The sequence below is a fragment of the Pelodiscus sinensis genome, chromosome 23, assembly GCF_052426305.1.
Source record: "Pelodiscus sinensis isolate ZL-2025 chromosome 23, ASM5242630v1, whole genome shotgun sequence".
Taxonomy (NCBI): Eukaryota; Metazoa; Chordata; order Testudines; family Trionychidae; genus Pelodiscus; species Pelodiscus sinensis.
This window is the reverse complement of record NC_143074.1, coordinates 22,475,086-22,488,104: the sequence shown is the minus strand read 5'-3', so window position 1 is coordinate 22,488,104 and position 13,019 is coordinate 22,475,086. Positions and strand designations below refer to the sequence as shown.

At 50.3% G+C, this 13,019-nt stretch overlaps 1 protein-coding gene across 5 annotated transcripts in view; it reads right to left on the bottom strand.

Annotated features, from left to right (window-relative positions):
- KCNT1 (potassium sodium-activated channel subfamily T member 1) overlaps nucleotides 1–13,019 on the bottom strand; it is a 234,670-nt gene that overhangs the window by 17,902 nt on the left and 203,749 nt on the right. For 4 of the 5 annotated variants that reach the window (XM_075905515.2, XM_075905514.2, XM_089772975.1 and 1 more), the window contains 6 exons: nucleotides 12,669–12,780; nucleotides 8,955–9,056; nucleotides 7,529–7,612; nucleotides 6,727–6,855; nucleotides 5,373–5,393; nucleotides 3,614–3,917 (listed from right to left, as the gene is read on the bottom strand). In XM_075905515.2, coding sequence (XP_075761630.1) covers nucleotides 3,614–3,917; nucleotides 5,373–5,393; nucleotides 6,727–6,855; nucleotides 7,529–7,612; nucleotides 8,955–9,056; nucleotides 12,669–12,780 — 752 coding nt within the window. The remainder of the gene's footprint in view (nucleotides 1–3,613; nucleotides 3,918–5,372; nucleotides 5,394–6,726; nucleotides 6,856–7,528; nucleotides 7,613–8,954; nucleotides 9,057–12,668; nucleotides 12,781–13,019) is intronic. The other variant, XM_089772974.1, reaches the window with a different exon arrangement.

Below are 13,019 nucleotides of genomic sequence, written 5' to 3'. Positions count from 1 at the left end.
ACGCAGCCATGGCCCCAGCTGCTCCTGTGGGTGGGGCCATATGGCAGGTGGCTGCCCCATGTTCTGGGACTGCTGCAGGGGCCATGGCGCAGCTGCTACTGGGCCAGGGTGGTGGTGCTAAAAATAGCACCACGGCCCTGCTTGGGTGCAGCCATCACACAGCCCCAGGCGGCGTATGGGAGTCCTGGCCTGCAGCAGGTCTGCTGGGGAGAATCCCTGGCGGCAACGGGGGTCAGCGTGGCAGGGGCGAAGCTCTGGCGGCTGGGGCGACGTGATGGGGGACTACCCCATGTGCCGCAACTGGAGCCGGGCCGCAGTGGAGCTGCGGCCCCTGTGCACATGACATAAATATTGGTGCACAAGCTAACACTCACTCCGCTCACGGATGGAAAATCTTAGCGGGAACACTGTTCCTGAGCCCTGGGGGCCCAATCCAGGCAAGCTGGGGACCACCTCTGGCCCTTGGGCCTTAGGTCTCCCACCTCTGCTCTAGCTGCAGTTATGGAAGCATTCTGGGTGACAGGGCTTGAAGAGTGCGATGCTATCATCTCTGGAGCCACGCAGCTTGTTCAACACAATGTCATTCCAAGGTGAACAGTCCTGCGGCATCTTAGATTTCTATTCTATTCTATTCTATTCTATTCTATTCTATTCTATTCTATTCTATTCTATTCGTTTCTAAGGTGCCACAGTACTGTGCGTTGGTTTTAAAGTTACAGACTAACCTGGCTCCCCCTCTATCATATAGTGAAGCAGGCTTCACTATTTGTCTCTGGGTTTCTAATAGCCCTCCGATTCAGAGCACAGCTGGGGTACGTCTACAATGCACAGTTATTTCGGAATAAGCTAGTCTGGAATAGTTATTCTGAAATAGCTTATTCCGAAATAGCACGTCTACACTGCAGGGAAGCCTCAAAACTAGTCCGAGGCCGGCTCCCCTAATGTAGATGTGCTGTCTCGATTTAGAGCCCCAGGTGGAATAACTTAGCAGGGCCCTGGGAAGGGGCTATTTTGAAATAGATGCAGTGGAGCGTCTATACTGGCCTTATTTTGAAATAGCTGTGTCGGAAGAGGCGTTATTCCTCGTGGAATGAGGTTTACAAAAGTTGGAATAAGACGCCCGTTATTTCAAAATAATTTTGGAATAGCACAATGGCTGCGTAGCTGCCTGCATAGTTATTCTGAAATCACTTTGCTGTGGAGACACACCCCTATAGCGCTAGGGGTTGTCCATTCTCATCCCTCAGCCTTTACTGTGTAAGGCTCTGCTCCGACTGGTGATTAGAACGAGGCTCTGCACAGGCTCAGAGTGTGCCAAAGTGTGGTCAGTTCCAGGACTGGAGTGACGGATCCAGCCCTACTCCTCGTCTTGCTCCAATTAGCTACCGGGGAAGTGAAACGCTCTCGCGGTACCATTGGAACATTGCCCAAGAACAGGGAGCAAAAGACAGATGGGAGAAATGCTCCACGGGTCCCCATTCCTCCACAGAACATCCCGTCTCTTCCGTCAGAACAATCCGGTCTTCCTTCACTAAGCTTGCAGCACTGGCGCAGGCACTGGGCAAATCTTTGTTTCCTTCCCAATTCTTCCGCACCCTCCCGAAATGTATTTCTAAGTTCTTGCCCTTCTGTTTCCCATGTCTGAAAAGTCACAACAACGCAATCAACATGGAGCTCAGGACTCTAAAATCCCTCCCGGAGCGGATTGCAAGGGTCAGGCCAGTTCCAGAAATCCCACTGAGCAAAACGATCGTAGCCTGAAGGATAATAATGCTCTTGGCTTGTGTTATTGTTTACGAGGCTAGAGCCCCTTTGGAGCGTGTGTAGGGAGCCAGCTCCCGACCGTGAAAGGGAGGGGTTTCCTAGCATGGAGGCAAACAGGCTGCATGGGATGGCTTCAAAACAAACAAACAAGCAAGAGCTCATGGGGCTACAGATTTCATCATAACCAGGGGATAGATTACTGTCCAAAAAGGGTGACACACACACTTGGGTTAACATCCATTTAAAATCCTTTCAAAAAGATAATAATTGCACTGAGAGATTCATACATTATGCAAATTCATTATATTGTAGATTACTTGCTTTACTGACAGATTTGTGAGATAATTGAAGATTTATTGGCTGTGTCTAGACTGGCAAGTTTTTCTGCAAAATCATCTGATTTTGCGGAAAAACTTGCCAGCTGTCTACACTGGCCGCTTGAATTTCCGAAAAAGCACTGACGATCTCATGTAAAATCGTCAGTGCTTTTCCGGAAATACTATTCTGCTCCCGCTCAGGCAAAAGTCTTTTTCCGAAAGACTTTTGCGCAAAAGGGCCAGTGTAGACAGCACAGTACTGTTTTCCGCAAAAAAGCCCAGATCGCGAAAATTGCAATCGGGGCTTTTTTGCGGAAAACCGTGTTTAGATTGGCCACGGACGCTTTTCTGCAAAAAGTGCTTTTGTGGAAAAGCATCCTGCCAATCTAGATGCGATTTTTCCGAAAATGCTTTTAACGGAAAACTTTTCCGTTAAAAGCATTTTTGGAAAATCATGCCAGTGTAGACGTAGCTATTAAGTCCTACACTCATCAGCTCTTCAGCTACTGAAAAAAAAATTCTAGGAGAGAATTTGCTGATGGTTTAAAAAAACATAACAGGATCTTGCATCAGCCTATGAGTTCGTTTCTTCCATGCTTTGCTGGGGGGGATAGACGTCTCAGATACTCACATTAGAAACGATTACAAATGGATACTGAGGTCAGCTTCCTGAGAGAGTTAGGGCCTATATTTTCAGTCTATCCTTGGCTGGTCAACAATTTTACAGACACAAATAATTAGTGAGTGAAATATTGCACCCATCATTTAGATCATTTAGACCCCTATTTCCCTTGTTAGGTGCTTACACATCCATTGCACCCGCAAATAATTACAGATGTGTCCACCACTATTTGTTCCAGCTGACACAAAGGCCAGTGTCTGAAAGCAAGCCCCTTCACGCCTCCGTCCTCTGGGATTTACAAGGTAAGAGGTCTGCTGATTGATGGGGGTGCTGAGTTTGAATGTACTATGCAGAGCTGTGAACAAGTTGGAGGCTTCATTTTGGATTTTTTTTATACCCCGAATGAGTCTGGTTTGGCTAGATGCTACTTTACTGGATATACTCCATCATAAGCCAATTTTTTTGGTAAAAAAATCACACGGTAAAGAACGGGGGTTGGCTTACGATCGGGTCAGCTGCCATTGGCTGCTGTTTGCTGTTCCCAGCCAATGGGAGCTGCGGGAAGCAGTGTGGGCTGAGCAACATGCTGACTGCCCCTTCCTGCCACTTCTGTTGGCCGGAAACGGAGACTCAAAGACACTAGCAGCCTGAAGATGCTTCGTGTAACAAAATATTCCGAAGTGCCAGCGGCTTACGCTGCTGTGCTGGGACCAGAAGTTTGCAAACAGCAGAGAGAGAGTTGGCTTATGAACGGGTCATTGTGTTTTTAATTTTTTTCCCCTGTAACTTGAGGGGAGGCTTATGAATGAATGGGCTTATGATCGAGTAGATACGGATACATAATCAGCTTGTGAACGGGGCCCATCGCTGGAAAAGCCATTAAGCGTCAGCAAGAACGAATCCTACTTACCATACCCAGTGGTCGGTAAACCCAGATGCTTCATTCGATTTTTGACAAGCTCTGAGAGCTCTTGCCTCTCCGACCTTCTGTACAGGCTCAGTCGCTGCTGGCTGATCCACTCCGCCGTCTTGCTCGTGTGCTTATTGCCTTTCCGACTCAGCCTGCGTGCCCACTGCATGCTTTTACGCCGGAGCAAAGGGTGCTCGGACTGGTCGCTCGAGCAGGAGTTCCTGTGATGGCTCGTCTTGATGTGCCAGTGCTCCTTGACGTCTTTTGTATCCTCACAGTCCTCGATGTTGATTGAGATCTGCGACTGGAAGTCCCAGCAGTACATAAGGGGATGCACAAAACACCTTTCCGTTTCCGTTGCCAGAGCCTGACGCCACTTGTGGGACCCGGTACTCGCTTGAACAAGGCTCTGTTGTGATCAGCTCCCCGTTCTACCCCGCCTTGGTGGACATCTTTCTGCCAACGGCCAACCAATCAGCATTCCCCAACATTATGAAACATGCATGTTGAAAGTGCTACCTCATGGAACCTGTATGATCCTGGGCGGAGCCTCACAGTTCCATGGTGAGATTTCATTTGCCTGCTCTCTGCGAATGTTCCAACATTCCCACCAAGGGACCGTTTCTCTAATGCTGAATCCCGCCTCTCCCCAAAACACCTCTAATCCTGGAGGCTATCATAGAATCATAGAATCATAGGACTGGAAGGGACCTCAAGAGGTCATCAAGTCCAGCCCCCCGCCCTCAAGGCAGGACCAAGCTCCGTCTACACCATCCCTGACAGATGTCTATCTACCCTGTTCTTAAATATCTCCAGAGAGGGAGATTCCACCACCTCCCTTGGCAATTTTTTCCAATATTTGACCACCCTGACAGTTAGGAATTTTTTCCTAATGTCCAATCTAAACCTCCCTTGCTGCACTTTAAGCCCATTACTCCTTGTCCTGTCCTCAGAAACCAAGAGGAACAAATTTTCTCCTTCCTCCTTGTGACACCCTTTTAGATATTTGAAAACCGCTATCATGTCCCCCCTTAATCTTCTTTTTTCCAAACTAAACAAGCCCAGTTCATGAAGCCTGGCTTCATAGGTCATGTTCTCTAAACCTTTAATCATTCTTGTCGCTCTTCTCTGTACCCTTTCCAATTTCTCCACATCTTTCTTGAAATGTGGCGCCCAGAACTGGACACAGTACTCCAGCTGAGGCCTAACTAGTGCAGAGTAGAGCGGCAGAATGACTTCACGAGTTTTGCTTACAACACACCTGTTGATGTTTGGCTATGTAGATGGCCAAACTAGGGATGTTAATGGTTAACGAATGAGGCTTACTGGTTACAGTTAACTGCTGTGGCAGGGTGGGGGTTGCTCCACCTGGCAATCCCGCCCCATTTAACCAGTTAACCAATTTTGCATCCCTAAGACAAAGAGCTGAACTTCCATGGTTTCCCTTTCATCCTCACGACAGATATAACAGCATATGTCTAACGTAAAATGTAACCCCTGTGTTCATGTATAGTGCCCTGGATTTAATTAATTGCCAACCTTCAGCTGTGTGCTTTCCATTCCTATTTTAGATCACACACGTTTCAAAATTCAGACAGAGCCACTAACCAGCTAACCCGATCTGCTCACATTGGCTGCTACCGAATTGCTCACCGCACCACGAGAGGGATTTGGATCGTCCCCTTGCTGAACATGAAGTAGGGCAGCGAATGCTAAAGAAAACCAACCCCCTGACCAAGCTCAATACAAGGTCACTCACCTGAGTTCGGATGTCATGAGGCTGCATTGGAAAGAAAAGAAAGTAAAGATGCAGTATGTGTTAGTCGTGACTGTGGATCACCGAGTTTCCATCCCTGCCTGATTCGCTTTTTGTAGTCCCCCGGCTCGGAGCCACTATTTAAGATCTGTGAGCTCGTCCAGAGCTAACAAACAATAATAATTAATCATGGCGTCTCCAGCACGTCCCCAGTTCAAAGCACTGCAGGGAAGGTCGTTAGCCTGTCCGTGGTCTCACAGTGAGCCACGGACAAGGCTAGGGACCCAGGATTGCTCAGCTCCAAACACCAATCATTACTTTCCACACCAGTTCTTGCTTCCCCGACGCCTTATTCAGTTACCCAGTGCAGACCACACAGCACGTGTGATTGGCACAACTTTTACAAACTAGTTGGCCTGGCCTGATGGTCTTGGTTTAAACTTGGAATTTTCCTTCTCCTAGATGGCTGCCTGCCTTGGTGGAGGAGCTCCAACTGCCCTATTTCTGTGCCAATACTTAGGCCTTGTCTACACTAAAATGAAGATGGCCCCTGTCGCAATTGATCTTCCGGAATTTGACTTAGCAAGTCTAGTGAAGACTCGCTAAATCAAACTCAGAGGGCACCCCCGCCAGTGGCTGTTACAAGGGAAGCCAATGGGAGTGTCTGCTCCAATCAGCCTCCTGCTGCAGGGACACCACCAAGCTCAGCTTGAGGTAAGCCGACTCTAGCTACGTATTCTACACAGCTGGAATTGTGGACCTTAAGCCGAGCAGCTGGATCTAGTGTAGATCTGGCCTAAGTAATGACGATGAAAGGATTTTTCATGGGTCTTTGGTAGTGCTTAATTCTGCCCTCTCGGCACAAGGATCCCCTTGTGCCAGGCGGTGGACAAACACAAACACCTCTGCCACCGGGGCCTATTTGTCTTTTAACAAAAGGAGTATCCCCACATCCTCTTGGGCTATGTAGATGTTAGAAGAGATGATCAAGGGACCTGCGAGCCAGCCACCTTTCCAATAGCTAGTTTCACACTGGGCTAGTGCATCCCAGTTTATTATTCCCTCCCCATTCAATTCCACTGCTTGGATAGCAATACTAGCAGCCTGGCCCAGCTGGTCCTTTGTTAGCGGAAATGTTCCTTCATCAGCTGCTCTGATTGGATTTCTCCTTGCCTGACTAGACGTGATTGTGCCTGGCTACAAAGCCGTTCCCTACCAGCTACAAGCTCAGAGTGACTGACACCAGAGCACACATGTTGGGCGTATTTCTACATGTTCACCAGTGACTGATCCCTGCAGGGATCTTTCCTATCAAGGTTGCAGCCTGTCAGGTTTTCTGATCCCCCAGGTTTCTTACCTCGGAGGTTGAGAACATGTGCGATTCGGTTCTGTAGATCCCAATGGGAATTTCTGCGCTGGAAGAGCAAAGCTTCTGGAAGAGACGGCCGTAGGTCCGGATCCACAGGTCATCCTCCGTGATTTTCATCTGACCAACAGGGGGGAAAAAGTCTCTTTGCTGGGGCCCTGGGGCAACAGGGAAATCCTGCCCCGAGAAGGCCCAAAGCTGCAGAGCTTGGATCCTCTGATGAACTTCTCCAAGGCTCAGGGATATTGAGACTCAGAGCTTTGAAGCGATCCCACAAGAAGGGGAGGGATGGTCTAGAGCAGCGGTTCCCAACCTTTTCCAGATGGAGACCCAATTTGACAATTCAGGAAGACTTGGTGACCCGGGGCAATTCAAATACGGGGGGAAGAAGAGGGGCAGAGCCTCCTGGGGAGACACTTGGCGACCCTTTTGAAGTGTAAGGGTGACCCATATTTGGGTCGCGACCCACAGGTTGGAAAACCCTGGTCTATGGGGTTCCCATCGAACTCTCTTGGGAAAGGAGTTACCGTTAACTCTTATTGCATGGAGGGACCAAACCGCTGGCCTCGTTGGTGTGATTTTGTCTTCCTCTAGAGGCCAGCCCCAGTGAGTACAACAATCAGCTACTCAGTGACGAGAAGTTCTTAGCTATGGCTCAAGAGGCCTGTGTTTGGGGGCTGAACGTCCCAGGTTCAGTCCCTGCCCATGACAGTTGGGTGACCGTTCACCTGCGGAACTCCATGCATGTGGGATCCCACCCCAGCTTGAAAGGGACAGAAACAAGAGCGCTTACAGCACAGAGGTAGCCGGAACCCGGCGTGGTGTCCAGGCCCAGCAGCAGTCTCGTAATGGTGATCATGTAGTCCTTCACGAATGACTGGCAGGAGACATTCAGAGAGAGACCAGGTCGGAGAAAAGATTTCGCTAACTCATCTCTTCATTATAATGGTAAATTGGAAAGAAGCTGAGGTCATGCTCTCTTCTATTTGCTTCTTATATGATGCCCACAACCGCGGGACCTGGGCACTTTCCAAAAGCGAATTCACTGATATGACTAAGAGCGGTTCTGCGTGGCTCTTTTCTGCTCTCTCTTCCTCTCCTCCGGGAGGACATGGCCCGTGGATTTCAGTTGGAGTTGGTTTAACGCATGCCGCCTTTGCTTTTTAAATGATTCTCTAACATATAGAATGGGCAGGGGGCTGGACTCGACCTCCTGAGGTCTCTTCCTGCCCTAGGATTCTAGGATTTTATGAGAGAGGATGCCAGCAGCATTAACAAGAGAAAAGTAAAACATGCCCTACAGAGTGCTAGCGTGTGGGCCCCATGTGGAGTACCGTATTTTAGAGAATATAACCTGTGGCTTATAATCGTTTTTACAAACCCTGGTTCCCCCCTCCCCCGCGGGCTATACTCGTGCGTGGGGTATACAGGGTTTTTTTACTGAAAGGAAGACAATGCTGACGCTTCCTTGAAGAAAGCAGCATATTTTAATTTAATAATAGAGACCGTTGCATCATCAGCTGCGGCTCATTAACAGGTGATTACAGGTGCTTTGTACTACCGTTATGCACAGAGTCTCTCCTGCGGGCTATACTCGTGCGTGGCATATACAGGGGTTTTTTTTAATCAAATAGCAAAAATTGCGGGGTATATTTGGGTGCGGGGTATATTTGGGTGCGGGGTGTATTCGCTAAAATATGAAATGGATGCAGCCAAATGGATTGAGGGTCCCTGAGCTAGACTGTGACCATGCAGAATAGGGGGGTGCCACTCAGTTCTAAGGAAGGGTACTAGCGGCGCGGAGAAAGGGTGAGCAGAGCACAGAGGCTGCAGGCATGGAAGGGCCCTGTCCTTAGGGTGTGTGAGGCAGATGTTCCTGAGAGGAAGCTGATGGGAGCAGCTGCCATGTCCTAATTTACCTCACGCAGGCTCTAGCTGGCTACTGAACAGGGCCCAAGCAATGGATGCCTAGGGAAACACTGGGGGTGAGGTGGGGTCGACGTGAATCCTCCAACAGAGAAGACTGAAAGGAAGGGACCCCGGCTGGATCCCCTAGGCCTTTTCCTCCTTCACTCGGCTAGGACCTTTCTCTGGAGGAGGACGCCATCTTGGAAAGAGCGGACTATGGTGCCGGAATGCCTGTTCACCTCCCTCACCCTTGTGCCCCAGCAGCGGAAGCACACCCGGCAAAACCGCATCACCCGTTCGCCGGTTCTCACCTGATAGAGCAACGTATCCAACATGCTGATGCTGAACACTCGGCCGGCCGCAAACGGGAGCCGGAACATGAACGCCAGGTTGGAGCCGTTCTCTCGCTCTTTCTACGGGCAGAGGAACACCGTGGGATGGGCTGTACCGGGGTGTTCACCACGTGTACAAGCCCCGGGTGTTTTTTTGTCAGGGAAAAGATCATTTAAGAACTCAGTCTGCTGCCCGCTGCTGTTCTGGTCAAACGAGGGCCAAGAGCCCCTGAAAAACTAAGAGGCCCTGCTTGCTTGGAGCTCGGCGTAACAAGCCAAACAACTCCAACCCATGGGGATACCAGCAAAGGCTCCTCCTTCTTGTAATTAACGTCTTTAGTAGAAAGACGGCTGACGTTTTCTCATCAATTCACTTTTTGGATGAAAAATGGCGCTTAGATCAAAATGAACATTGTTCTTCAACTTTTTCCGGAAAAATGTCCGTGGCCAATGTAGACGCGCTTTTCCAGAAAAAAGCCCCGATCGTCATTTTTGCGATCGGGGCTTTTTTGCGGAAAAGACTACTGGGCTGTCTACAATGGCCCTTTTCCGGAACAGTTTTTCCGGAAAAGGACTTTTGCCCAAACGGGAGCAGCATAGTTTTTCTGGAAAAACACTGACAATTTTACAGTAGATCGTCATTGCTTTTCCGGAAAAGCAAGCGGCCAGTGTAGACAGCTGGCAAGTTATTCTGGAAAAGCGGCTGCTTTTCCGGAATAAGTGGCCCAGTGTAGACACAGCCCTAGTGTGGCTGCTACAGGTTGAACCTCTCTGGTCCGGCAACATCCGTGGTCCGGCATGAAGTTAGTTACCCGGATGTCCACTGATCATGGGTGTGGCCAAGTTTCCCATGGTCCCATAAAGTTTGTTTACAGTCACCAGTCCTGGCTCGCAGTGTTCTGGGCTGGTATTTAGCTCTAATTGCCCCTCGCAATGAGAAGAGCCCAGCAAGCAGTGGAAAGTTTGGTCATGCTGCTAGACAATGTCGACCTCCTGTAGTTCGGCACATTCTCTGGTTTGACCCCAGTCAGGCCCTGACAGTGCCGGACTAGAGAGGTTCAACCGATAGCAAATCTATGAGCACCGCTTCACTGGTCAGCTCCTGCCTGGGTCATCGTCCCAGCATGGAACACATGGGTTTGGGTTCTGTGTGCGAGTTAGTCTCCTCTCCATGCCCAAGGAAACTTGGGGTGCCACAGAGGGGTGGGAGAAAGATTTTCCCCTTAAGCAACACAGGTTTGCAATCTGTACCAATGCAGGCCCCAGACTTGCTTTTCTAGCTCCAGCGCATTCAGCATCTCAGATCACCTTTCCCTTCCAAGGCACCAGGTGCTGTGTATTCTAACACAACAGCCAACACACACACACACCCGGCTGGATACCGCAGTAGAGACAAGGGCCTAGTCTTGGCATTGGCAGACGTGGCTAGCCTGAAACTGTCTTAACTTAATAATTACCTTTTAGTCCCTGGGTGGCAAATTCTAGTCTTGGGTGACAAATTTCTCCCTCGCAACCCAGGGGCCATTCAGATAATAATTAACACCAAACCTCAGATCTTAGGATACTCCTGGATCCCCTGGCAACAGGGCTCTGAGCGCGGCTCAGAATTAATCTGCGCCGCTATCGAACCTCAGCTGTCCTCCCAGGATCAAAGAGGGAACTCTGCAGGGAGAGGGTAACGGGGGCCAGGCGAGGCCATGGATGGGAATGAATCGAGCATCTCATTTCATCCCAGGGAACGCTGGGGATCAAAGCGCTCATGTACTTAAGAGCTTCCCGGAGAGACCTCGATGACCCTGTAGCCTGGGGCTGCCTGCCTGCCATGAAACTAATAGAAGGGCCTTTATCTCCAGTTGTCATTTTAAAAGACGAGTCAGCGTAAGTTCCTGACACTTCTTAGTTGCACTGCTGGGATGTTGCTAGACCCCAGCGGCCCACGGAGACAGAGTAAGAGATTGTGTCAGCCTCGAAGAACTTACAGTCTAATCCGGGGGGTTCAAACTCTGGTCGCGGCTTGTAAGGCCAAGCCGGGCTGCATGATACTTTGTTCACCTACGCCCCCGCAGGTAGGGGTGATCACAGCTCACGTTGGCCACAGATCACTGTTCCCGGCCAATGGCAGCTGCGGGAAGTGATGTCCCAGTCCTCGCTGCTCCCATTGGCTGGGAACGGCGATCCGCGGCCAACAGGAGCTGCAGTCGCCTGTACCAGCGGGGACGCAGGTAAACAAAGCGTCTTGTGGTCAGCTAGCGACTTGCCCTTACAAGCCACAACTCAGAGTTTGGAAGCCCCTGGTCTAACAGACAATAGAGAGCTGGGAAACCGAGGCACAGGAAGGCTAAGTGACTTGATTAAGATCACATGGAGCACTTGCAATAGATCGGGGACGTGAATGCTGGTCTCTAGCATCCTAGCCACAAGAATATCCTGCTTCTTGGCATGGTATATTTCCTATCAACCCACTTGTCCCACCCTCTCTGATCCCCATGCCTTATTGATAATGCAGTGTTCCTTTGCGGAGTGTCTGCAGAGCTGGAAATTATCTGCAGATTTGACACCATTACCCTGGGCTTAAACAAAGGCATTAACTGATTGGTGCATTACAAAGGCAATTTTTCCTGCCTTTAATATCCGCATTTCCACATCCAAAGCTATGAATGGGAGACATCCAGTCCACTTAATTAGCCTCATTAACATGGGTCCTACAATTGGCAGGTACCTCTTCTGCTGTTCTATATAGCTCTTGGTTTCTGTTCTTTCCACTCCAACCCATCTGAGGAAGTGGGTTTTGCCCACAAAAGCTCACAATTCTCTAAATGTTGGTTAGTTTCTAAGGTGCTCCTGCTCTGAGATTCATTTGCAGCGAGTTAGGTCTCTTCTCTGACAAGGTATCTGCCCACGAGGTACTGGACGGGTGTTCTATCAGCCACAAGGCAGCAGGCCAGCTTATGTACAACAGATCTTTACGAACAGAGACAGAGACTGCCCTCAGACAATGGCCATGATGAGGAAGTCAGGAGAGAGATGGACTTATGGCGGGGGTTACAGTTCAGCATTGAGTTCATGGTGGCTTTGATTCTCTCTGAATTGGTTCAACCATCCTTACTATACACCGCCACACAGGCGGTACCAGAGATGCAAGTGTGTGTGAGCTCTCCTGGTTTTGAGTGGCACGTACCAGCCGAACCCGTGACAAACTCATATTTCTTTCCTTTGTTACAGCCATCTGAAGAGGCCCAGCCCGTATCTCATCCCCTCGCCCGGGCTGGTTCTGCGGATGTTTCCCCTCCCCATCCGCTGTTATTTCTACCCCCACAAAAATGCCTCAGCAGCATGCAATGGGAACACCGCCTGCGATAGGATACAGCCTTCCATTCTCGCAGAATTGTGTAATCCACCGCTGAGGCGGGGGCCGTGTATTGAGTAACTACAGCCAGGCAGCGCTTAAGAAAACACGACGAGCCCAAAGGTCAATTGCCTGTCTCGAATTATCCCGGAGGGATGTTCATGAACCATGGTGCCTGCAGCACGCAGCAGGAGGGCGCAAGGCTGTGACGGTCTGTGAGTTAATTACCCGTTGCAGGACCCTTTCATCGAACACAGGCATGCAGGGAAAACGCGTCAGGTGGGCGGTTCGCGCACCCGGCCAGGAGAGAAAGCAGAGCCCTCCCGTGTGCCAAGGGGCGTCCTTACCTTTTCCAGTTTGGAGAGGGCCAAGGAATAACTGTCCTTGGCTCTGAACTGCATGAACCTCATGTTGGACGGGTGGGTCAGCTCGGTGATGATGCTGAGGCTTGGGAACAGCCTGGAAGGGAAGGCAGACCCGTCACTGTCCGGTGGCCGTGCTCCCCGGCGGGAGGGAACGTTCAGCTTCGCAATAGGGCCCAGTGCAGAACACGGCCTTGGGCCCATAGTTCCCGCTAAGGGGTGCGCCTGCGCGGCCGTGCACAGAAAATGCGTCCCCCGCCCACCTCCTTTGGAGAGCCGCACAGCAGCACGCCCACGGCAGGCGGCTGCTCCGGCGGGCGGGGCCAGCTGCGACGG